This window comes from Dromaius novaehollandiae, chromosome 3 (genome assembly GCF_036370855.1).
Source record: "Dromaius novaehollandiae isolate bDroNov1 chromosome 3, bDroNov1.hap1, whole genome shotgun sequence".
Classification (NCBI taxonomy): domain Eukaryota; kingdom Metazoa; phylum Chordata; class Aves; order Casuariiformes; family Dromaiidae; genus Dromaius; species Dromaius novaehollandiae.
In genome coordinates this window covers 75363330-75388659 of record NC_088100.1, presented here as the reverse complement: position 1 = coordinate 75388659, position 25330 = coordinate 75363330, and the positions used below count along the sequence as shown (strand labels likewise).

At 39.6% G+C, this 25330-nt stretch overlaps 1 protein-coding gene across 1 annotated transcript in view; it reads right to left on the bottom strand.

Moving 5' to 3' along the window:
* Nucleotides 1-25330, bottom strand: part of IGF2R (insulin like growth factor 2 receptor) — a 60146-nt gene that overhangs the window by 18728 nt on the left and 16088 nt on the right. The window contains exons 5-31 of the mRNA XM_026109885.2: nucleotides 25018-25147; nucleotides 23839-23959; nucleotides 21946-22060; nucleotides 20275-20437; nucleotides 19906-20086; nucleotides 18946-19049; nucleotides 18389-18553; nucleotides 17918-18058; nucleotides 17432-17578; nucleotides 16405-16536; nucleotides 15826-15973; nucleotides 14441-14618; nucleotides 13768-13883; nucleotides 13169-13331; nucleotides 11094-11273; nucleotides 10001-10102; nucleotides 9194-9295; nucleotides 8344-8518; nucleotides 7028-7195; nucleotides 6288-6431; nucleotides 5397-5575; nucleotides 4965-5052; nucleotides 3285-3491; nucleotides 2783-2913; nucleotides 1977-2074; nucleotides 1064-1200; nucleotides 358-548 (exon numbers count right to left, since the gene is read on the bottom strand). Coding sequence (XP_025965670.2) covers nucleotides 358-548; nucleotides 1064-1200; nucleotides 1977-2074; nucleotides 2783-2913; nucleotides 3285-3491; nucleotides 4965-5052; nucleotides 5397-5575; nucleotides 6288-6431; nucleotides 7028-7195; nucleotides 8344-8518; nucleotides 9194-9295; nucleotides 10001-10102; nucleotides 11094-11273; nucleotides 13169-13331; nucleotides 13768-13883; nucleotides 14441-14618; nucleotides 15826-15973; nucleotides 16405-16536; nucleotides 17432-17578; nucleotides 17918-18058; nucleotides 18389-18553; nucleotides 18946-19049; nucleotides 19906-20086; nucleotides 20275-20437; nucleotides 21946-22060; nucleotides 23839-23959; nucleotides 25018-25147 — 3906 coding nt within the window. The remainder of the gene's footprint in view (nucleotides 1-357; nucleotides 549-1063; nucleotides 1201-1976; nucleotides 2075-2782; nucleotides 2914-3284; nucleotides 3492-4964; nucleotides 5053-5396; nucleotides 5576-6287; nucleotides 6432-7027; nucleotides 7196-8343; nucleotides 8519-9193; nucleotides 9296-10000; nucleotides 10103-11093; nucleotides 11274-13168; nucleotides 13332-13767; nucleotides 13884-14440; nucleotides 14619-15825; nucleotides 15974-16404; nucleotides 16537-17431; nucleotides 17579-17917; nucleotides 18059-18388; nucleotides 18554-18945; nucleotides 19050-19905; nucleotides 20087-20274; nucleotides 20438-21945; nucleotides 22061-23838; nucleotides 23960-25017; nucleotides 25148-25330) is intronic.

The following is a 25330-nucleotide window of genomic DNA, read 5'->3' as shown; positions in this document are numbered from 1 at the left end:
TGTCAAGGCCCATAGATGTGTAATCAAGAGTTAAAAGCTACATGGCCAATGGCATTATTTATTGCTCTAAACATTTCCTAACCTGCAATACATTCATTTTAAAGTGACAAATAAATTGAAGCTATTACAAACGTACAGTCTGCTGTCACAAATTTTATCCAAATGACCTCTTAAAAACTGCTCAGCAGATAAAATTCAGGTCCTCTGCCTCATTCTCTGCTCATAAGCTTCCCTCCCATCCACTTACAGAAGACTAGGTTTGGGAATGCATATGAACTGTCCACCATTCTCCCTATATACACAATAGCGTATACAACTCATGAAAAGGCAAAACACTGCCAGCAGGACCTCACTTACAATTCTGTTTTCATCACACTTGAGGCGCAATATTGTTGTTTTCTTGCGAATTTTATCCGGGCACTGCTCGCCGTTAACATATTTCAGAATAGAAATGTCATTTTCCCACTGGGGACCATCAGCCACTTCTCCAAGACTTGTACATTTTGCACCATCCATAACAGAGGCAGCAGCATCAGAAGGACAGGAACCTATATAGATGAACAAATAAACTGTAACTCTAGGTGTTAAGGCTTTCTTACCTGGAATAAAATTCCACTACTATACTTTCAGGTATGTCATGACTGACCTGTCTTCAAACAGCTCCCTAAACCATACCCACAGTGCTCTCTTTCAAACACACAAGTACTAGCAGCCACCTCACTTCACTCAAGGTCATGCACAAAGTGATGGCGGCTACTACTAGGGTGCTCAGTCTTCCACTACACAAAAATGGGGTCAGTCTCAGAAGATGCCATGGAGAAAGTTCAAGATATCTTGCTCCAAAAAGTGATTTTTATCTCTGGAAACTACAGCAGACTTGGAGTCAGGAGATAAGAGCTAGAGTGCTGAAGTTGTCATAGGAGACATTCTAGCCTTTCCTTAGTACCCAGATGACAACTGCCTCCACATACTTTCCTTCATAATCTTTTACTCTGAACAAAGTACTGTTCTACCACTCAATTCCTCTAGCCACAGCTAGAATATATTTTTATTTTGCTCTTACGTGCAGCACCATACGGCACTAAGGATGTGCAGACGTTAATGTAGTATTTTTGCGTAGAAGCAGATAGAGCAATAGCCTCCCAATTCTCTCTATGCCGTGTCAGAGATGAAAGATCATAGAAGTTTCCTTTGTTGTCCCTGTAAGAAGGGCAATAAAAAATTTAAGTGAAAAGGCATTTAGAAGTTTCTTAAATCTAGTAGCTTAAACATTGTAATTTACAATAAAGATAAATGTAATAACTCTACAAGCAAAGTAAGAAGCCTACACCAGCCTCACCACTTCCCACAAACCTCAAACTCAGTACAGAGATAAATCACTGCATTGGCCAACCCACAGTATGCGAGAGGAATTTCAACTTGTCATTGAAGTATGCAGTCTTTCAGTGCATGCCAAGCACAAATGCACAGTTATAGTAGATTGTTTTACCTTAGGGTAGAAAGTTAACTGGCTGGGAGAGTGTGGCAAGCTGATACTAGCTGCATTTGACCCTGCCTATTTAAACCTTAATGAGCTAATACTTGGTCTTGACAATAGTAGATAACCTTTTCCCCAGCATAACCTTTTTTTATGAAAGTTCCAGGCAGACAGCAATAGTATTCTTGTTGGAATTAGTTAAATAGTAACTAGACACTTGCAACAAACATATTCAAAGTTCAACCACCAAAAACCCCACACACAGTTCACTTTGATACTGTCTGAGCATCTTCTAGGGATTAGAGTGCTTTTCTTCAGTGAAATTAGATTTACATTATAAAAGGTACTTAAAATACATTAGCATTGAATACTAGGTTAGCTGGTAATTGCCCATGTCAAAATAATAGCCAAAGTGGCATTTCTGCACTGAATTGCAATAAGACTATATTCATTTCTGTCACCACACAGTCCCAATTTAAATAATATAAACATGACTTACTTGTAGGAACATTCAGTAGATTTGACAGGTGGGCAGGCATATTGTGTGTGCCATTCAAACATGTATGTGCAGTCTGGAGTTTCTTTCAAAAAGACTGGCTGAAAGAAAAAAAATTAAGAAGAAACTTACTTCTCACTTAGACATACAGAAACTACTGAGAAGTCTCAGTCTTGCCGCTAAAAGATCCAGAAGTTTGTGTTTACATAGAGATGTACTATGTCTGACCAATTGAAAGCATGGCTTCTTCCAAACCTGGGTTTAGTCACATGCACACTTCAAGTAACAGAGCAACAACTAGGAGCCACTGCCTCCATGAAGTCAGGAAAGGGAAGAGCAAAAGTAACCCTATGCATCACTAAGAACAGGAAGGAAAGTACAAGAACAGAGAGAGCTATTAAAAGTGACAGTTAACTAGCCTATTTTGTTCTGGCCACATAATACCTGCCTTCCTGCAGATTCACCTCTTGCCTTGTAGTTTTTACAAAGGGACTGCTCTTATTTCTGGCAGAACACCCCTTCTCAACATCTGAAAGAGTTTTGCTAAGTATAGTCATCCCTTAAAGGAATAGCATACCATTGCTTTCCCAGGGCATGGGGAAGGTACCTTCCATAAATAGGAAATTCAAACTACCATTTGGCAATGATTCTATTATCTCACAGGAACTTTCCATCTACAGCCTAATCTGTAAACAATTAGGCAGTCCTTGGAGAAAGCTAGTTCATGTTCTTCACCCCACCCTCCCACATTAAAGAAAGGGCAACCCTGGAAGACAATATGTACAGAAAGCGTATGCTCTGAAACTAACCTCTGACATAGTCTTGTCACAGTAGAATAATATGGCTGTTGAGCGTTCATATATTTTGTGACATTTTTCTCCGCTGGTATAATTTATCATTATTAAACCATTTTTGAAAGTCAGTTTCTCTGTAAGCAAGCCTAAAAAAATGGAAAGAGTAAACAGCTAATCCAGTATATGTACCTGGTATAAAACATCTGGCAGCAAGTTTACAAGGATTGCTATAACATATAGCATATAACATTATAACAAAGTGGATGCAAGTGCTGATAGAAAGACCTCAACTTTCCTCTAAAGCCTGTTATATAGTTATTTTAGTGTGAACTATTCCAGTACAGTAGGGTTTGAGTGAGGTTTTGAAGTGTGCAGCTAACAATACACATAAGGTTTTACTTGTACATGAAGTGCTGGGGTGCTTTATCTCATGAGATATGCAAGGTGAACGAGGGTGTAACTGAAGCTACTGTACGATATATGAGGAGTTCCTTCCCATCATATTCAAGTGCTGTACCTGCTACTTTTCTGAAAGTATTGTCCACCTTCTTTACTTGGCACGATGACACAGCATGAACACCTGGTTTGCAAAGTTCTGTTATCTCTCCACAGACTCTGAAGTAGTAGTCATACTCATCCGTACTCACTTTTATGTCCTTAGCGGAAAGTGGCTTCAGATTATAAACATGACCATACCTCGGATCTTTCACCTGGCAATTATCTCCTTTAAAGAAAAGTTAAGGATTTAAAATAATATTTACTATCTACAAGCCATGCTGCGTATGCTTAGAAGGAAAAAAAAAAAAAAAAAAAAAAAAAAAGCTTCCTGGCATGACTAAGACCACAAAAAAGAGATTAGTCAGCACTTTAGGGGCATGACACTACAGAACTCTTAGTCCAGCTAAGCAGCTTGTTTGAGGAAGTCACTAAGATCTAGAACAATGAGACTAAGCTACAAATGGAGCATTTCTTTTATAATTGCCACTAATGCAAGAGGCAAAAAAATTACACTGAAGTTCAAAAATTGTCTCAAACTTGCCTCACAGGTTCTTCCCTCACCACGCCTGAAGGTTAAGGATAGACCCAGAGACACTAAGTCCAGCACTTGCTTAATCATCTGGAAAGAACAGTGAGGTCACAAGACAGAAGCAAAATTTGTGCTAGATATCAGTCTTGTGTCCTCCTTAAGTGTTATTTGTTAACTCGGCAGACTATAATTCATCACATGAATTGTCAGCTACAGCTTAAGGGCATAAGGCGTGTATAGAAAAAGCTTTTGGGAAATTCTAGTTTCAAGGGTCTGACACAGAAGTAACCTGCTACTAATCTAGCCTTCAGTTTTGAAGTGATTCTTGGTTCAGTATTTTGAAGCTTTTATAAAGCCACCAGGCTGTATCACGATTATTATGTTTTGCTCAACTACCCAGTAAGTATCAAGTCAGTCAGGACTTCCATTTCGTTCCCTTCAAAAACCTCAGCTCTGTCCCCAGCATCCTGCACAGTAAATGCGTACTGCAGAGCAGCAGCTTGTAAGCATTTCTCCTATGCCACATGAGATCATTGTCAGTTTCAACTACGTACAGGACTGTTGTGACACAGATATTTCACAGGAAGTCCAGATAGTTAAACTAAGGTATAATCTAAGAGTTGCAAAACAAAGCCTGTAAGGGCAGAAGAGATACCTGTACATTCAACTTTCTAAGAGCCAACCAATTCTCTCTTGCATGTCCTAGGGTCAACTATAAACTCCAATTGATACTCTCCCCTCTGATCTCTCCTCTATCATCTAATCAGGGTGAAGTTCACACTACAGCTTCCTGTCTTCAGCAGGGAACAGGGAATGACCAACAGGCATAGGATCAACCTCATTTTCATAAAACCTAATGATTGTTGAGATTTACAAGACACTAGCAAGTCTGCCTGTGGTTTCCCAAAGTAGCACTGATTTGGTCAAAGGAGACAGCATTACTACTTTCATCCTCTTTCCACAGATAGGGAAGTCCATTTGCCTACCATCCTAAGTGCACTTCTGCACTTCTAAAATTAGATGTGCAGCTTCGCTTGACTACGACTCAGAAAAGTCTTTCCTTCACAAGCCAGCATCTTTTCAGAAAGATTTGCAGGGCAGGAAAAACCTAATTTCGGTAAGTATTTCTTGTGCAGATTTGCTTGATACTTTAAAGCAAAATATGCTTACCTTCTGCTTTGTGAATAGGACAGGCTGCCAAAGTTCTCCAAACAAATACAAACTCACAGTCATCCTCCTGCTCAAACACTGGGGATCCCTACAGGAAAGCCACATAAAGCTTACCAGCAATTACATTGCAAGTTTCAAAAGGGATGAGTCTTTTTAAGCAAACGTGCAATTTAAAGTCTTTATCAATAAATTTCAATACTCATTTTGAGCAGAGCTACTTTTGGTGGATAACAGAATTCCACAGTATAAAGTCAGTGTTGTGTCTGAAGTGCTCAGGAAAGTGGTTGTAAGGAAAGACAAGGGAAAGGCCTATATGTAAGATACCGCTTTCTAGAACCACCCTCTCAATTCCACGGGAAAATAAAACTGTCTACTTTGATACAGTAAGTCCACATTAAGTTCTTATTAATAGCTATAGGCACCAAAAGTTACCATTGTTTGATCACATTGGAAGATTATACGGGTAGAATAACGTTGATTATCTTTGCATGTGTCTCCATTCAAGTAAATAATGCTTAATGACCCATCAGTAGCAGCCTGAGGATTTATCTGAATGACACCAAGGTTCTTGCTTTTATCAGCATATTTCACACAAGATCCTATGGCACCACCTACAGGAACAAGGAAAAAAAAAAAGACTTTTTAGTTCAAAGCTTTGACAACTTAAGAGCTAACTTTATCATAAGATAGTGCAGTGGAATAATTTCAGGAGAGCTTTGAACGTTAGAACAGACTGGCTCAAACACTAGAAGCAGAACACAAGTGTTTTCAAAATGTAGCTAGAGTCATTGTGGGCTTAAAGCCCTTGAGAAGAATAAGTCACTGCCCTGTGTTCACTAGGCTCATTAGAACTGTGCATTAATTTACCCGCTCCCACAGACTGATCAAATGCTAGAACAGCTCGTTGAGTAAACTAAACAAAAGTTAGAGCTGCAGTAAGACATCATAAGTTTTTCATTCAGGCTCCATTATGAGCTAGGAAGCCTCAACAACATTCCTCAACAACATTTAACTTGCTTTTTTTTTTTTCCTGCCCCTTTCCTGAAGGGTTAGGATACTTGCAAATACTGCCATCAGTGCATTTTCCCCAAATGCCTTCCTAAACTCTCAATATGCAAGAGTCCTGATTAATGCTGGGACTGCTCTCCATATGAGAGTTTGCAGTGCCTTATTTTAGCCTTGCATAGACTGTATAAGGTATGTTGAGCCCAGCAACTGAGCAGGCAAGATGCAAGAAATCCCATTAAAATAACCAGGGTTCTACTATTCTGCCTAGAAGGCATTGCACCAGAAGCCCCAAGACATGCTTCTCACTTGGCTTACCAGGGCATCCTGGCACATAGGGTAAAGGCTTGCAAACGTTCAAGAAGAATGTTCGCTTCTTTGCGTCTTTTGAAGTGTCCACAGCAAGCCATGGCTCGTCCTCTTTACTCAAGTCACTTAAGTCATACTCATTGCCAGCAGCATCTGAAAGACATGGTGCGTACAGCAAGTTGAACCACCACCATTAGATAATTGCAGCAGTATTGGGTTTGAAATGGTACAAGTTTCATTGATGAATACACATTCAAAGTCTATTTTTCAGAATGGCATTAGACGTCCATAGAAGGTATTGTTCCTACAGAAGATGTCACAATATGAAATAGAGAACAGCATTCCCTTCACAATAAGCAATTTGCGTAGCTACCACAAGTACTACTCTACAGTTTACAGGCACATTTTTGCCTAGGCCAAATACCAATTCAACACATTTTGTTCAGCATTGGACTGAAGCAGCACCTAGTCACAATAAGGATAAGGGTTTCTCAAAGCAGGTATTAGCCCTCTTGTACACATCTGTATGTTCAACATTAGCTTTTTACCTATTTTCTTAAGTTAAATCTGCTCCAAAGCAACTATTACCTCATGTCCCTCTCCACAATTTCTAGGAAGAAGTTTAAGTGTCTTCAGAAGAGACATTCTAAATCTCCATCTGAAACTCCTCCATCCCTAAAAGCTTGTACTGTTCAGTTAATCCCTCCAAAATTTGTTACACAGAACCCACCTGAATTCCAGGTACTTACCTGTAACCTGACAGTCTACAGGAGCAGGAGCACAGGCCAGAGCTGTGTGAAACTCAAAGAAAGTATCATGGATGTTCAGTGCACTGTTTATTTCTTCACGCACAAATTTAAGTTCTCCAGGATATGAATCATTACAAATGAAAGTCACTGTGAACGTGTCTGATGTCCCTGTAAAATAAACACTTATCTAGCACTGGTTCATTCAGGAATATTTGAACTGAAGTTTAAGTCAAGTGTTAAAGTTTGTAGCTTTTGTGACAAATTGCCTCAAGGAAGACATTTAAACATTAAGGTAGAGGGCTTTTTTGAACTGTAAGAACATAAAAGCCTTCTTTAGAGACCTGTGCTAAAATGGCTAGCTGCCACAACTGACTCTTTTCTACGGGAGACCAGAATGCCTTGACACATTTCAGGGTCATCATTACATCCACTAAAGTGCCTTTGATCCAATAAATATTAAGACCCAGAATACCTGTAAAAAAAAGATACTATCCAAGCAGCATATGAAAGTTTATATTTGTCACTGGCATATCCTAGAGTAGTCAGTGCTGTAGAAACTCTCAAAGCAAGATACATGACAGCTCAATCACCTGTTTTATGCTGTATACTTGGTGCTAAAATATCATGGCTAGGCAGAGTGAGAAGTGTCAAAGCAATCCATACAGAAGACCAACATCCAGGAGCACCTAAGGCTCCTGGACCTGAAACCCACTTTTCTTAAAACCATTCTTTGTTAAGCAGCCATATGCCTTCATATGAAAGTTCCGTTTCAGTCCAATTGGACAGCATAAGAATCCAAAAGCTAAATGCACGTTTTTCTTGAAAAACACTTAAATTCAGGAAGTGTAGATGAGATACTAGAGCACCTATTCAAGAAATTCAAGTTGAGTATAAGCTGTTATACACTTGAAAGATCATTTTTCAATAAGACAAGTTTAGAGAGTTATTCATGAAACTGAATCTCAAAGCAATGACTTCACTTGGAAAAAAGTTCATTTTGCTTGTTTTCCCAATTTAACTATCCATTTCTCCATGCAGAGAGGACTTTCTCTTACTAAGTAGATGAAAAGCATCTTGTGTTGTATTTGGTCCATTTCCAAAAGTTTTGAAATGCACATGTATTAGACAAATCTGAGCAGTTTCCATTCTGCATGAAGATTTAATTTCTTCCTAAAGTTCATATAAGAACTAGCTTAAGTGACTAACGTCAAACCCAGTAAGCTTCATTGCATGAATTGCATGGGAGGAATGAAGACAGTTTACAGGAAGCTAGTACAGTGTCAGCATGAAACTCCAGTGCACACTTCTGAGCTCACCTGATTGCACATTAAGAGGACCTCTGTAGGTAAGAGTTAGAAACCCTTCTGCAGACAGATACAGGGTTTTGTCTAATTCCACAAGCCTCACTGATGTCAGGTTTTCTGCTTCACATCCAGCAGCTGGTTTTTCATTGATTTTACCACAATCTGGCATGGACCCACAAATGTTTAGCTAAAGTTTTGAAAAAAAAATATGGGTGTAAACAGTATTAATTGTGTTAAAGAGATTAGGCTTGCATAGCCATTTCTACATCAACAACTCACTCACCAAGAACTTCAAATAACACGAAACACCTCTGACTTCTACACTGCAAGACAGTCAGCTATACAAGAACAATATTCTCAACCTTCAACTTACAGGGTCCACACGTTCTCCCCACTAAGTTCAGGATGTAGTTTAGTAAGTTTATTTTTAGACTAAAAAACCCTATGGTAGTATCTGTGGACAGCCTAGAAGTAATCAGATATGCAGGTCAGATGAAGACAACTGATAAGGATAGATTAATTCTCTTTCTAGGCTTACACCATTTCATTTAGCATCAGCAGATAAACTGCTATGATGCAACAGAGTCCATAACTGGAAAGCCATTTGTAGCCTAGAGATAAAGTGTGTTTATCTCATCTTTCCTAAGAACCAGAAGGTAGAGATTGACGACTTTTGGGGACACCCTCCCCACCACCACCACACACACACACACACACACACACACACACACTTCAATTCTTCCCCCAAGCACAGAACTTTCTGCCTACTTCCTAAGAGGATTTAATCAAAGCTCCATTTCATCAGCTAAGACTAGGAAAATGCAACAGCACCTATAAGCACCAATACAATTAAAATCCTTACCGTGAAGTTCTTCCCAATGCCACTAGCCATATAGCCTTTTGCAGTAGCTAATGGCTGCAGATTGAACAAAAAGCCACTGTTTGGATCTCGCACAGAACAAGACTGCAAAGAAAAAGTTAAGATGCCATTATTTTTTCCCCTTCCCATTTCTTGTTTAAGTTCTACTACCTCTAACTTTTTCAAAGAGCCAAAGAAGTGATTTATACATATAGCCATCCTACATGCCAAGCAACAACTTGATTAGGACAACCAGAACATAACTCCATCAGTAGCAACACCTTATTCAATCCTTTTGCATTGTTAATCAGCATCAGCAACATGCCAACATACCAAAGTGCAATTTAACAGGCTTCATTTACCAGGTTAGCAAAGAGCAAGGAAATTGCAAATGAGGACCATTTTCACAGTAATGTGATTGAGATCTGTAAAGTAAAAACAACTGAGTAGCTCTGTGTGAAAATGAGTAAGCCTCATTCAATGGACCTGTACATGAGCAAGGACAATGCAAATCCTTACATACACTCAATTTTACTAGCAGCCTTGTAATGGAATGAGATATTCAATGCCATAGCAAGTAAATTGTTTTCTCTTGAGGGAACATTTGAGAAATGCTTTGGTCAGAGGTTAAGTATCTCATGAAAACTTCACAAAGAAAGCATGAAAGGCATCACAAAACTGAGCATCATGATCAACTTCAGACTTCACTGTACTCTGTTTTCCCCAAGAGTCATTTAAATGCTGCAAGTCGGAGTGCTAGAGAAAACAGAATGTAAAGACTATGAATACAGTTGTCTCCCTTTTTCTCACCTGAGAATCATCTGTTATTTTCTTGATTGGACAAGCGGCTTCAGTTTCCCATAAGAAGGTAGCCACACAGTCCTGAATAGCTATAAAGCGTGGGCTGCTACTCTGGAAACAGAGAATACACCAGAATTAAGACAAGTAAGAATGAAGATGTTCTCATCTTTGAGATTCTCCTTTATAAGGAGTTGTCACTTTTTTCCTAAAAGACTTCACTACAAACATATATCTGATTTAGATGCAGTTTCCATCTCGCTTCCCCTCACCCCTCTTTTGCAAGTCACAACTGAACACTTTGTCTAGCTAAACACTCAGCATGTCATTAGGTTTTAGGAAATAACATACTGAGTTTAGACATACATAACCAGACCCTGCTTCAGTCTAAGCTTTGGAGAGTTTCAGGGTTAAATATGTAGTCCACTGGAGGAAGGGGGGAGGGGGGGAAGCAAGGAAGTGACAATAGCATGTTAGCTGATTTAACAGGAGTATTAATTATATACACCTTTCAGCATTTTCAGGCAAAAACAATTCTGCACAGTTCATAACTGCTGCAAGTCATAGATCTTTACCACACCTCTCAGGATGAAGATCAAGTGACTGAGAGGAATACGTGCAACTCCACAAATCAGTAAAAAAGCAGCCTAGGCAAGCTTCAGTCTAATAGTTCCCTCAATCTGAACTTCTGTATGTGAAGCTGAATCAGCTAAAGCTTTGTATAAGTAAGAACTCACCCAGAATCAGCAAGCCACAGAGATGCAGATTCCTCCTAAGGGGGTCTGCAATGTATGCACATATAATTCTGCAGTCAAGTTCAAGTCCCCATACATTTTTCATGCTAATTAGTTTTTAACTAGTTGACAATGATATTTCAGGTTGGTCTAACAACTTTAGTATTGTAGCCACCATGTTAAATTTGTGATGAAAGAGTCTCAGACACTTCTCTGGTATCTAAGTCGGCTTTGTTTTACATCTCTGTTTAAGTGCTCAGAAAGTCTCCCCTGTGAAAAAGAACCTACTCTAACACCTTCATGTAACTTCATGCTATACAACATCAAGCCTACTACGATAAAGCAAAAACTGAAAATAATTTTGTCCTTACAAGAGTGCCCCTGGAACAGGCGAAGTGGATGGTGGTGGTATAAGAACCTTTCTTTCCATCAGCATTGATGCATACAGAGCCATTTGCGTAAGTCAGAGAAACGTGACCAGGTCTTTCAACTACTAGTTCTTTGCTGGCAACACCAAGATTACTAATAGAGGTGACTTCAGAGAAAGAATCCTAGAAATAAAGAAAAATACGTCAGTGATTCTTAAACTCATGTGCAAACAGAGTTGTGGATATAGCCAAAATAGAAGAAGCTACCTACCACAATAACACTGCTTATAGAAGGTTAAAAGCTCTCATTTGCTTTCACAACTCTCAAGAGGTCTCCCTGCAGTTCTCACCCACTCAATACTTTTCACATGTTTAACAGAAAAGCTCCATAGTTTTGTCTTACAGTAAGGTGGCTGTAGTGTCTCAGAACAGCCTCATCTCATAGCTACGCAGCTAAGAAGTGGCAAGTTGGTAAAGCCTAAGCCTCATGTGCAGTAGCTACTATATAGTTCATATAGCTCTTAAAACACAGTACATGGAAGGCCTCCAGGCGTTCCTGGAACTGACCTTATGGATCCAACATGCTTAGCAAAGCCTGAAATACATTAGCAGAAACAGCTCTAAACCAGCACAGACATCAGTAGCTGAAACTACATAGGTACAAATAAGTCCTCACTTCTGGAGGATAGCAGGTGTTTCCTATTTTTAAGGAACTACTTTGATTTAACAACAGCAACACAAGCAGAAGAATACACCTCCAAAAGCTCTGTCCACACCAAAGTCTTCAGCTTTGTTTAGAATTCTGTATTTAAGTTGTCCCATGATGCTTATTTTTTACTCCTGCGTCTTTAGCAATGAAGTAATGGAATTCTACCAATGTCACTCCATTTGTTAAATAAGTAGCTTTGCAGAATGAGGACTAATGCAAGCCCACACAAGGAACTACAGAAACTAATATTGAGCTCAAGTGTCATGATGCACACATTCAGTCACTCTGATGTTCTCTTCAACATCATGAAGGAAAGGTATTCTCTCTATTTTACAAAAGGAATCGACATAGGTTGGTGAACCTTTAGTAAAATTTGCTCAATAGTCTTGAGTAGGGCTGAACCCAGGCCTTGAAGCATCAAGCCTGTCAGCACAGAGCTGCTCAACTTGTTATACCACAGGGAAATAAGAAAGTAGAAGCCCATGGCCACACATACCCCCAACTCCCAACTTCTGCCTGATCTACTCCTCAAAGCAGAGGAGAACACAAAATCAGGTGGCAAATAATCTTTAAACACTTTTCTTCAACAGTTCAGTCTAATCCAGGCCTGAAGTAAGACAGAACATCAAGAGCAGCATGCTCTTAAAGTAATGGTAGCAGCCTTGAAGACTGCAGCCTTCTCACCTTGCATAAATGTGAGAATGCTGAAGCAGGTGTCTGCAGTACTGCTTTTCATGATTAATAACTAATTCGTTAAATAACCTATTTGTTAAGTGTTACTGCAGTTCTCATATACGACAGTTTAATAGGAAACAGGATTAAATATTTGGTTGGAAGCCTTGCAAAGTTTTTTGTGAAATGTTCCAGATGTTGCTATTCCACTAGTGAATTGCAGGTAGCATTCAAGACACTAGAAAACTCTTTTCTATAGTAACAGGAGGCACATGACTCAAATCCTACTTGTGGTTTTATGGATCTCACCTTCAGAGAACTAAGAAATAGTTTAACTATACATGCTTTACCCATGTGATTCAGTTCCAAAATCTAGCAGGATGCAAGAGGAAAAAGCTTAATGCAAAACAGAGGGTGGAAGGGGTTGAAAAAGATACAGCTTGTCTGCCTCACAACATAAGGCAAGAGAAGCATGTATGCAAGACATCACATTTGTGCACTTGTAAAAATTAAAGTTTTGGTTTTTTGAAGAGGAAGACAGTTACTAGGAGATTTATCATTCTGCAGTGATTACACCAACAGTAAGGATACCACTGTATCTTGCACCAAGGAAACAGAATTCATGCAACTATCTTACATACCCTTGATCTCATCAGTCAGCTAACCAACTCTGAGCTGAGGTGCAAAGGCTACTCACGTGATCATGCTGATATTCCATCTGACAGACTGATGCTCGCCGATCACACCCTGGCACAGCAATCAGTGGTCGACAGACATTTATGTAGTACTTCTTGCGTTCACTTGGTCTTGAGTTATCCATAGCATACCAGTTTTCACCTCTCTTTTCAGATTTCGCTAAGCTGAGTGGGAGAAAGTTCTATACTAAGAATGCACGTACTCCATACATTCTCTCTAGCTTTCTTCATCAAGTCTCAAAAGAGAGCAACTACAAGCCATTTCAGAAAGATAACTTTCCCCCTCATTTTTAAATGCTGCAATTAAGAGCACTCCTAGGAAGTAACAGAAGAGTGCATTTAGAGCTTTGAGTTTTTAATTAGGAAAAACGACCCAAAAATGTCAGCTTGTATCTTACGAGACAAGTCAGTTCGTTAGAGAGAAATATTTTAATTTCAAGACACTTGCAGTTAAGATGGTTACAACAGATGAAATTTCTAGTGTTGTCTATGCAGGAGACCAACTTCACCTAGTGCTAACCAGCTAGCCACTCTAGCCATCAGTTAGAACATGGCTAGAAGAGCCAAACCCACAGATAAGCACTATATGGTGCTTTCATACCTTGACAAATCATACTGGTCCATGGTGTTGGGATCAGTCACAACACATTCCAGTGGTATTTCAGGACAGGCATATTCAGTGTACCATCTAAAGTTGTAGGTATAGTTATCTTCTACCTGAAAAACAGCACAATAGATCAGTGTTGCTTGTAAAGACTACTTTGTGAACCAAGACCACTCTTTGTATTAAGCTTATTGCTTTCCCTTGGTTTTGGGATACACTTTCTCAGACCAATTTGTGTAGCTCTGTCTAATAGATACTTCCCTGCTGCGTGACCAAAGAGTCTTCTAAAAGCAGAACCAGAGCAATGTAAGTGCTGTCTGCAATGTTATATGGGAAAGCTACTGCTTGTAGCTTCTCAGCCTGAGAGCATTGTTTTTTCAGCCAGAAATACAGAGGATCAGAAGTAATGGCAGTTTCGTAACTCAGAGGCTAAACAATAGTGAAGTGGGAACCTTGATCCAGGTCAATAGCTTACTGCTCAGCGAGCAGGATAAGCTTTATGGCTGCAACAAGAAGCAATTACACTATGACAAGTAGAAGTGTTTCTCTTAGCAGTCTGCACTATAGATACAGGGTATTTCCATCCATGAATCTCTGCTGCACTGGCCTAGCATCAATCATCAGGAATTAGAGATGGAAAGCCTCTCCTTCTTCATTTAGAACTACTTACCTGATATTCAGGTTGACCTACTCCAGCCTCACGGTCACACAGGAAAGTTATAAGGGTAGCTCGCTGTGTTTTCTTCTCGTCATTGTATGCTGTACCATTTTTGTAGGTCAACTGAATCAGCCCATCATAATATGACAATTTGGAACTAGGCAGTCCCAGACTCCAAGACTGATCCTTACTAGAAAAGAAGGAGGGGGCTTTGAAACTGAAGAGAATTTAACTTGAATTCTGTTCAGAAGTCTTACAAGCTAGTAGACACATACATAGTTATACAGAAAACACTGTAATTAGACAAAAGGATTAAGTACAGTTAGACATAAGTGACTACAGGATAGAGTGCTACCACAAGAAAACTTAAGACATTAACAGGTGCCCTCTGAAAAAAGGATAAAGGAAACAAAGTTGTCCCTTGCTCAAGTATTCAAAACACTAACTCTCTGTTCTCCAGAGCAGTGACAGAAATACCACGTTCCCAGTCTCCAGAGCAGAAATCAAATGGCAAGCATCCCACTGCCAGGCTCAAACTAGTTTCATGCAAATATGGGAGAACAATGAAGCTCTAGGTAAGTCTTCTCACTTAAGAAATCTGTCTTCACATGCTGTTAGCTCTACATATATACAGCTTCAGTCTAGGAGAGGTTCCTTACTGATTTAATGATGGTTCTGACATACCTTGTCTAACCACGATCTCCTCAGGAGCATTTTTAAAGACTGCAGTGGACTCTCGAGAAGTTAACTCAGAGTGAAGTAGCAATCCTACATGTTTGCATTATGCCACACCTCTGCCAACAGGCTGACCTGAAAACCTGGTATGTTGTACAGATACTATCTCAGAGCAGCATTGCTGGATCTCCTACCAACTAAAGAAAGTAGCACTATGGAGAGACAGTGCCTGCGCAACATTTCCAGTAACAGAAACATGGCTCAACACCCAAGCTTTAAGACCTAGGATTGTTTCCTCTACCTCTGCACAAGGCAGCTACTCTTCCTCAGGACCCTGGCGAGCCTCGGCAGCAGTGCTTCTCTAGGCCAATAAATTCTCTGGGAAAATCCAGTTGACCTTGAATTTGAGCTGTGGGTTAAATTCTGCAGCTGTATCAAGCCAATTCATAGCTTAAAGCACCTATGGCTAACATAAGGGGTAGCAACAGACAATCTCATTAAAGCCCACAAGCTAGCTGTAAGCTAAATAACACAAGTGTGCACTTTGCTTGAAACAGCTGAGAGCATAATTACTATACCACCACATAATTATTTTACATGCAAATTGCCTGAATCTATTACAGGTGGCACAGTATTTTATGCACAAATTGCTTGGTGCTACACAGACAACACATCGTGCAACAAAAGATCTTCTATTACAGACAACAGAACTAGTTACTCGCCTGTGTGTTACTTGGCATGCTGCCGATTTTGTGTGACACAACTCTTCTGGTACACCACCGCAGATGTTTATATAGAACAAGTATTCAGTAGTATTAACCACATAGTGCCCATTTTTCTTGGCCAGAGGTGATAAGTCAAAAGAGAAGCCTAAATCAGGAAGGAATAAAGTTTTATTCAGCACAAGCTCATCAGTTCCACTTTTTCACACCATCTCACCGACTTTGATTTACCAGTCACACAGCTAGTTCACCTTCCCTCTAAGTCTCCCCTTATGCAGTTTTTTTTCCAGAAATACTGCAATTTGGACATACTGAGAGTATGCATGTTATTACACAGAGATTTACTACAGTCAGGAATGAGTTACATCTATTTCGCCTACACACACACACTACATGAATATTAAGCTCATGCTATTCTGATCTTTCATATGCGTGTGGATAAGCACCTACAGCATTTGGACACAGCAGTTTTAGACTTATGCCAGACTAGCTTTGTTTTTGCACAGCAGGATGGCTCAGTGCTATTGCACAAGTTCTACCCCTCAAAAATCTTTCAACTTAGCCAACATAAATACATACCTGCCTGAGAATCAGAGACTTGACAATTATCTCCTTCAGTTTTAGACAGGACACACGCAGCAGCAGTATACCAGTCAAAGGCATATGAACATACACCCTCAGACATTAAGATAGGAGCACTTTCTAGATCACCTGGTATAATAAGAGCAGTGTGTTGAATCACATACAGTATAGTCAGGCAACTAACAAGAACTATGAATTTAAGCTCACAACACTGACTCCTTCCCTACCCCCTACCCAGCATCAGGGGTCAAAATTAACTGTTAAACTACATCTTCACACTAAAGACTGAAGAGAACAAAAGAATGTCTCACTTAAAAATACACTTTCTGGCCAAGATAAAAGTTTATTCAGTCATGAAGATGAACTGCTCAGTCCCTTCCCAGCTAAGTACTATAGCACTCAAAGGAAAGTTAGTTTTGATACTCAAACTTGGTGTTTTGCTACAAAGCAACAGTTTTATCAGTAAGTAGTGCATAACCTCATCCTACTAGCTAGCACACACAGAGGACTGTACTCCCTCAGACTGAGGTAGAAGAACTCGGGATTTCTGTTTCTCTGGGAGACAGTTAAACTTGTAGGCTATTATATAGAGGAGTGTAACATGAACAATTTCTACAGATGCTTTTTTTTGTTTGTTTTAAAAAAAACTGCAAGTGGTTTAGAGGCAAAATATACTTATTGGAAAAGAAGGTCAAAGTATCTGATCTCAGTTCAGGACCAGTCTGCTCTCTAAAGACAATTTAGGGGTTGAAAATGCTTTATACAACTTCCATGTATTTATAAAGGTTTAAGCACTCAGACATACCTTCACCTTGCTTGGGAGAATTCAAGTTCAAGACAGACTCAAGGATCTTTATTTGTATAAAAAGTGAACAGAACTAAATACCTGCAGTGACATTGCTATTACCCTAGTAAGCAGTACAAAGAAATAAAAGATGAAGGCACATAATATTAGCACTTATGCCTGGGCATACTAAACCTCCAGCTTTAACTGACTCGGAGAATGAGATATTGATATTCTCACCTGGTCTGCACACAAGAGTGATGACAGTTTTGATTCTTTTGTTATTGCCACAGCTGTCTCCATTTAAATAGGTAAGTTGAATATTTTCTCCAACCTTTCTAGGAGAAGAAACATATGTTCCAAGATTCTTGCTCTTGTTTTGTTTATCTGCAAAGAGATTAAAGTACACCACTTTTGTCTCCCTGGAAAGAAGTGAAATTTACAGTAACATAACATTATCTAGCCAACTGAAAGTCATAAGAAAACATATCCTTTCAAGGCTGTTTTTAACCTCACAAACTATGCTAAAGCCAGAAGCAGAGTGCAAGAACGTTCTTTAGTTAGAAAAGGCTACTTATATCATTTCTTCTGGGCTCTCAGTGAGCACAAGGGAAACATGCTCATAACTACTGTTCCCCGAGTGCCTTCGGTTATTCAAGCGCAGCAGCATTCCATTTACAGAGGCAGTGCCAAGCCCTCAGAGCAAAAAACAAAGATGACACTCACCTACAGCACAAACAGCAGCAGCATCTGAGCAGTTGGAAGCTCCTCCTTTCTTCAGCACTTTATGGCAGACATTGATGAAATAACGTTTCCTTCCCACCTCTGAAAGACTACTGTCCACAGCTTCCCAGTTCTGGGCTAACTCTGAAATAGAGACAGGCATTAAGAACAAGCTGTCTTGCTTAATCATTCCAGCCTCTCCACTCCAAAACACCTGTTATCACATTAAAAAAAAAAACAACAAAACAAAAAACCCCACATACACATTTAAAACAGCTAAAGATGACAGCAATTAAGGTAGTCAAGGACACTGCTGCTTTCAAAAGGCACTCGCTTTTGGGAAAAGGGAACTGAATACCAGCACTCTGAACACCAAAGAGAAGCAACAGCTGACTAGTGTTCAACTAAGGAATTGCAATGGAGATGCATGCAAACTCAGGACAGAAGTAACAAACCAAGTTCATACTACCATACCTGAACTGCGTATCAGAGATGATAAGTCATAATGTTTTCTCCTATCAGCAACTCTGCAAAGGAGATCATCTTTCTCTTGAACACATGCATATTTTGTATCCCAAGTAAAAAAATAGGTGCAGTCCACTTCACCAGTAAACACTGGAGACCCTTTACCATCATTACCTTGACATTGAAGATAGATACATAGATGTTAGGTTTCCAATGGGGGAAGTGGGGGAAGAGGAGGAAAAAAAAAGCACGGAGTGCTGAGGACTGGCAATAAGCAAGAAAGAGCAAATCAAGTCCTGTATCTTTATTGTAGGCTAAGAAAGCAGGTCCTTTCATGGTTCAGGATTAGTTTCTAGATCAGCAGTGTAGATTTAGAATAGCAGCATTACTACACAGCAGGAAACAACCCTGCCAGCTATCAAGATTAGTGCTTACTCTAAAAATATTTATTTCTTGCGCTAACTGTGGCTCAAAGCATGCATTCCTTTGAACATAAGGTCTATTAGTTTAATAAAAGCAAGCACAGAATCAAATCCTAAGCAGAGTCATCAGCTTGTTACACTCACCTGCTGTTTCATTGCACTCAAAGTTTATGACGGTCATCCTCTGAAAGCCAGAACTACATGCATCCCCATTTGGATAAATTAAAGTGAGATCCCCATCAGAATATCTGAGTAAAAAGTCAGTTTTAGATAGAAAAATGGAATCAAACACAATCATGCAATGTTCTCCATGTAACAGAAGCTACATTCTTGATTATTAAATAACTGATTCACTCTCAAGGAGGAAAGAAACCCCTTTTTCAGCATCAATACTGACATTTTTACTGCAAGAAAGGCTCACACCCACAGATTTTTCTGGTTGTTTTTCACTAGTTTGTATACCATTTCAACAATGTTCTATAGCTCTTCCAGCTTTGGTGGAAGATCTCTTCCTTTGAGCTTATCACATCACTATTTTTGGAGCTGGGGGATGTCATATTCCCTGGAAGATAGTTCCCACAAGTCTATCATACACCCATAGACAGAATGAAAGACCACGTTCATGTGAATAATCTCTGCTCTGAAATCTCACATAAACTAGCGTCCCAAAATGCTACTTGGAATCTTCAAATGCTTAAAACCACAGTTTTAGACATCTTAAGTCTTAGCTATGATTACTGCATGCTCTTGCAAAAGCGGTATAAGTGCCCTCCTCTTGCTGAGGGCAGAACCTCTGAAACACCCAACCTTGATGCCCCGTTGCCTCTGCTCAAAGGCAGCAGGGGACAGCATACCAGTCTGCAACTCTGACACTGAAGTCAGTGAAAGTTGCTTCCCTGTCCTGAGTGGTTATCACCAACCCCCTTTGCTCCTGTTTGCTAATGCTATCCTAGTACACTGTTAATGTTTTTCTATACAACAGAGCAAAACCACTTCCATTTTGTATCATATATTGCTTACATAAGGGTACCAAACTAGGAAATAGAGATAGACATTCAGATAACTAAGTATGGCTAAAGAGCCTGGAAAGAATTCTTTACATACCTTAAGGTTTGATTCTCAAATCTTCCTGCCACTTTTTGCTGGTTACTTGAAGGTTTTACCTGGCAAGACGAAACATATTCTGTGCTGTCCTTGCAGTTACCTGCAGTGGTTTTCCCACATATATTCAGGTAATAGTAATACTCCTCGTTGTCATCTTTGGCTAAATATGGTGTGACATAACCTGAATAAGGAAGAAAATAAGTGTTCTAAAACACAACAAAACAGATGCAAAAAAAAAAAAAAAAAAAAATCACTACTGGTCAGGTAGGACCCAGATATCTGCACAGGATATTTTTCCAGTCTCCAAACATGGAGTTGAGAATCTAGCTAACAACAACACACCATTCAAAAGAAAAATAGTGAGTTTACCTGAAAGTTGAGTAAGTGGTCTCAAGTCAATGGAGATATCATGTTGCTCATTAGTCAAAAGACAGCTCCTACTCTCCAGATAGTCCCTGTGACAGGCATACTCAGTAGCCCACTCAATTTCATATCGGCAATTTGTTTTTGCTGTGAGTTTGGGACCTGCACTCTGATACAGAAGTAAATAGAATTAAAATTGCAAATAAGTATGGCAGCTTCTATTTGAAATAGTCTTTAAAGCAATACTGTCACATTCAGTTAGAGTCAGTAATGATAGCCTGCAAACTGCTTAGGAGCTGCAAACATTGTCTCTGGCTTCTCAGAACTAGGTTGAGAAGAGAATAAACACCTCTTAGTAACGACAAAGCAAACAACTGAAAATCTACACAGAGGTAGAATAACAAGTATTATCAGAGGACTACCAGAAGTGTTGAAGAAGTGCTGAAGAAGTGCTTTTCCTTAACATGCAAGCTAAAGGAGAGAACACTGGGGACCAAATTGCTGAGCATAGCTTGGAGGGTGTTTGCCTTTCAGATGAGTCCAAAGAAGGAACTAGAGATCAAGTATTTTCTAAAGGCAAGCAAGCTTCTTGCGCACTGGACATTTCAGTATCTTGGATTCCCTCAGTCCAAATCAGGACTGAGAAACATGCTTGAAAATTCCTTAGTCATGTCAGATGTCTTCTGTAGTGCAGTATTTTTGAATCTCTGGAAAGAACAATAGTCTAGTTTTTCCTCTGACTTTAAAGCAAAAATGTAGGAGCTCACTTTCTTTCTAAATCCATATTTCCACCACCTACTAAAACAGAAGGCAGACACACAGGGACATATCAGAAGTTACAGACACACATAACATTATATATGTGTAGCTGCAGTGAAGTATTATAAAGTAACAGTAGGTAAAGGCCTATTGTCTGAAGTGATAAGGATAAAGCATGGATATCTATCTAGGTCAGGTGAGGGACAAACATTAGACCGAAGCTAGCAGAGGAAAGTTCCTCCTTCACTAGCCTGCAAGCAAAACCATCAGAATATAAAATGGCACAGCATTAGAAATATTCACTCCAGCTGCATTTAGGGTGCTGCGTTCCCCAGATTACCTGGCATCATGTCACACAAAAAGCAAACACTGCATTGCATTGCAGCCAAGCTAAAACAATGCTCAGCAAAGACTGATCTGTGACTTAATATAACAGATTTTACTTTAAGGTAAAAGGAGTTCATGAGCCTGCTTAGTGAGTGACAGATATTTGCCAAGCAATGACACTTGCTAGCTTTTTCCTGAGGAAGGCCAACTTTATAAAACAAACAGTTGCAGACAACATCTTAAGCACGCCCAGGCTGACTGATGTTGGAAAAGTGCTCATCAGCAAGCCAAGATCTATGCCGAGGATTAACACTGTCCTATTCTCAGAGGAAAGCTTTGAATCTAGAAAAGGACAACCATAATTTACCAAAACAAGAGAAATGAGCACCTCAGAAGAACGTTTTAGTCAAGTTCTTAATTCCTAAGCTTTAGAAGCCTGTTTCTGAAGAGTATTTTATATTGAGAATCCCACATTCTTCACAACCTGCAAAACAGAAGAATTTGCCTGCTCCCTTCACCCCTCAAAAAAAAGATAATGTACACAGAAGTTAAAGACCAACCATTTAACACAAACTAAAACAGCAAAGTTACCTCTTCTCCCCTCTTTGATGGACAAACAAGAGTGATGGTCACTGCTGGGTTATGGCCTAGGCAGAATTCTGGCCTCTCTTCATCACTGTATATTCTCTCATAACTCAGTACCAGTCTAGAAATGGAAAATGACAAACCAGAAATATATTAAAACACTATGCACAGTAGAGAAAGATTCCTGGAGGAACATCTGCCCTTTATTAGATACCCAAGCAGAATATACTAAAGTAACCTACATTCTGAAAGTTACTTTTAAGGATGCCTTTATTTCTATGATTAACCAAAATAAAGGTTAAGAGAGTCCCAGCAAAAGGACTTACTAGAGCAACCTCTTGCTTCCCATTTAAGACAACACTCAATGCCTTAGACAGTAGTGGGAGCTTGGCTGATGGTTACAAAAACATTCTAGCTTTATTCTCAGATTGCTGGAGAGCAGATGTGATACTCTTGCAGCCTTTTGAAGTAATAAGCACTGATGTTTTACCACATTCCTAAAATTTACCACCTCCATATTTATAATGTCTTTCCATTCCGCTCCCAGAACTGACATCAGGAGAACATCATTAACCAATTGACAGGAGCAAGGCAACTGGGATGAAACAGGCAAGGCAACAGTACAAGAATCAAACAAGATAACTACATGCCAAGAAGAGATGTGGCAAGATCACTTGGCTGAGAAACCAAGAAGGAGACCCCAGTGCAACTTCCCCAAGTATTACTGTTCTGCTGAATCTGACAGAAGATTGCAATTTGAAGGGCATCAGTCTTGCTTCAGGTCAGTCACACCTCTACCTGGCTGGCTTCTCTATACCTTAGGACTCAAATACAAACATTTTACTCCCTTCCCAGATGACCCTAATCTGGTTCACTGCATACAATTAATTCTGCCCAAGCAATCCTAACAGAGACAAGATAGTCTAGGGCCAGGCACTTCTTATAGAGAAGTTATTTGCACTTCGATATGAGAACATTGTTATGTTTCCTCAGATTTAAACTTTTGCTTTAGTATAGAACCCTTCAGCCACTTGTTTCATGCTGGGGGGGGGGGGGGGGGGGAAGGAGGGAGGAGCCCTGCAGAACTATAACAACTTTATTTGTAAACTTAAAAAAAAAAAAATTAACTCTATCACTGAAAAGCCAGAACCTTTGACCTCCACTGTTAACTTAGTTTATTCTACCCATTTTCTACCCATTTTCTTCAACTAGCATCTGAAAGGGTACTACAAAAGTCAGTGGGTTATTAGTGACCCCCACAGATATGGTAAGCAGGCTTATATGACCTTATGATCAGAAAGATAATCATTTTTGACTGCTAAGTCCCCCAAACCACATATGGGATACCTTTGCTCATGCTACCCTTTCAGCACAAGAGGCAGCATCAAGGAAACAGCTTCTACTAGTTCCATACCACCAGAAACAGCCAACCTTGCATTGCTTATGTTTGTTAAATTAAAGAGGCATCAATGCAAAGATACAGACGGGCAACATCTGAACATATTCTCTTATAGTATTCCTGGGCAGCAGACTGTGTCAAATGCAGTGAACAAACCCAGACAGTCAAGCAAATTTTTCTTTCAGGCCCTCAGATGGTAGGCAGATGGAGTCAGAACTTAGTCTTCTGCTCAAAGGCAGGGAACACCAGTCAGCCCTAGCTTCTGAAAATTTTGCAATTATATAAACAGGAATCTCTCAGAAAGATGAAAGTTTGATCTGTTATGGCAGCACAACAGGATACCCAAAACTTCCACTCTGTTTGATGAAACTATTCCTTCCAGTCCTACAATACTGAAGTTATATTGATGGTAACAGATGAGTCATCTAGAAGTTGACTACTTTATCCAGTCCAGACAACTGACAAGCGTTCACAGAAGCATCACCAGATAAACCAAGTACCTCTCTTTGTTATGAAGTTTCAGTTGTTCCTGAGGACGACCAACATCATAAGCATGACCTTCATGTAACAAGCAAGCAGCACTGCCAGCAGGGCAGGTTCTTGTCTCTCCACTTAATCTTCCTGTTACAGAATACAAAAAACAACATTCAGTTTCTAAGCCCTGCTCTACATGAAGTATTTTGCTATTTTATCTGTGAACTCATTTTCCATTCATTGCTTTACCCTTTTCTAAAAATACCTTTAAATTGAGTTACGTTATAATTTGAAAGTGGCAAGACAACAAATGAAGTATTTATTATCTAAAAAAGGAAGTACCTGTTGCCCTGTTTTGGGTTGTAAGTTCATCCTTTCATAACTGAAGTACTTGAAGCTAGTTTCCAGTTGGCAGTATAATATTTGGATGTGTATGGCTCCAATACCTTCTGGAAGTGTTCTAAGCAAGTTTTCTCACAACACTGAAATGGTTCCTCATAAACCACCTTATTTTATCATGCAAGATTCAAAGCTGTCAGTGACAACTTTCAGACTAATGAGATTTTTAAAAGAACAGACCTGCCACTAAAACTAGAACCATTCAACTCCATAACAGGGATGGAAAATACACATTTAACTGCACAGTAGAAAAAAAAGCAGTGCAAGTATACAGCTCAACTAGCCTTTCCAATGAGTTTTAAATGAGCGATTTGCTGTTTCCGTTTCTTACGCAACTTCCAACTGACTGGAGAGTGCTAGCTATGCACCATTACTCACCCAAGCACCTAAACACTTTTAGACATGTCTCAGGACATTCACATACAACTAAGAAACAACCTGGACTAGAGTCTAGAGCAAGCAATAAGCTCAAAGCACAAAAAGTGTTAACAATTCTCAGTCTTATGCCACAGCAAGTAAGCAGTGGCAATAAGACAAGCTAAGCTCTTCCACTCAGTTCAGTTCAAAGCAAACTCTCCAACAGCCCTTGTTCATCCAGAAAAGGAATATACCTAAAACAGCTCAGTAGCTTGAGTAAGACTCGGCTCCCCAGAAATCAGCTTTTAAACCATCAGAAGTAGCTTGAAACAATAGTGCCAGTCCTAAAACACAGGTTTTTGGTCTGCAAACCTCATGTGAGGCACAGGGAAACAGCCATTCTACTAGAAATTTATGCACTGACAGACAATACAAGCAGGTGTTCACACCTAAGTCCCTGCAGATGTTTATAAACAAGGAATCATCATCAGAATCATCCACCAAATAGTGTCCTGAAGTTTTGATCAGAGGATTCAAGTCATGTTTCTTCAAGTCTTCATCAAACACATAGCAAGGCACCTAAAACATAAAAAAGTTACACGCAATCCATGCTTCATAAGTAGGGAGAAGCTACAAGCAGACATATATAAAACCAGATTAATGCTTGGAAAAGACTTACTTCTGTAAGCTAAAGTACTTTCAGACAGACTTGAAGAAAGGTTAAATATGCTGGCTAAAGTGAGGCACCCAAAGTTAGTGTGT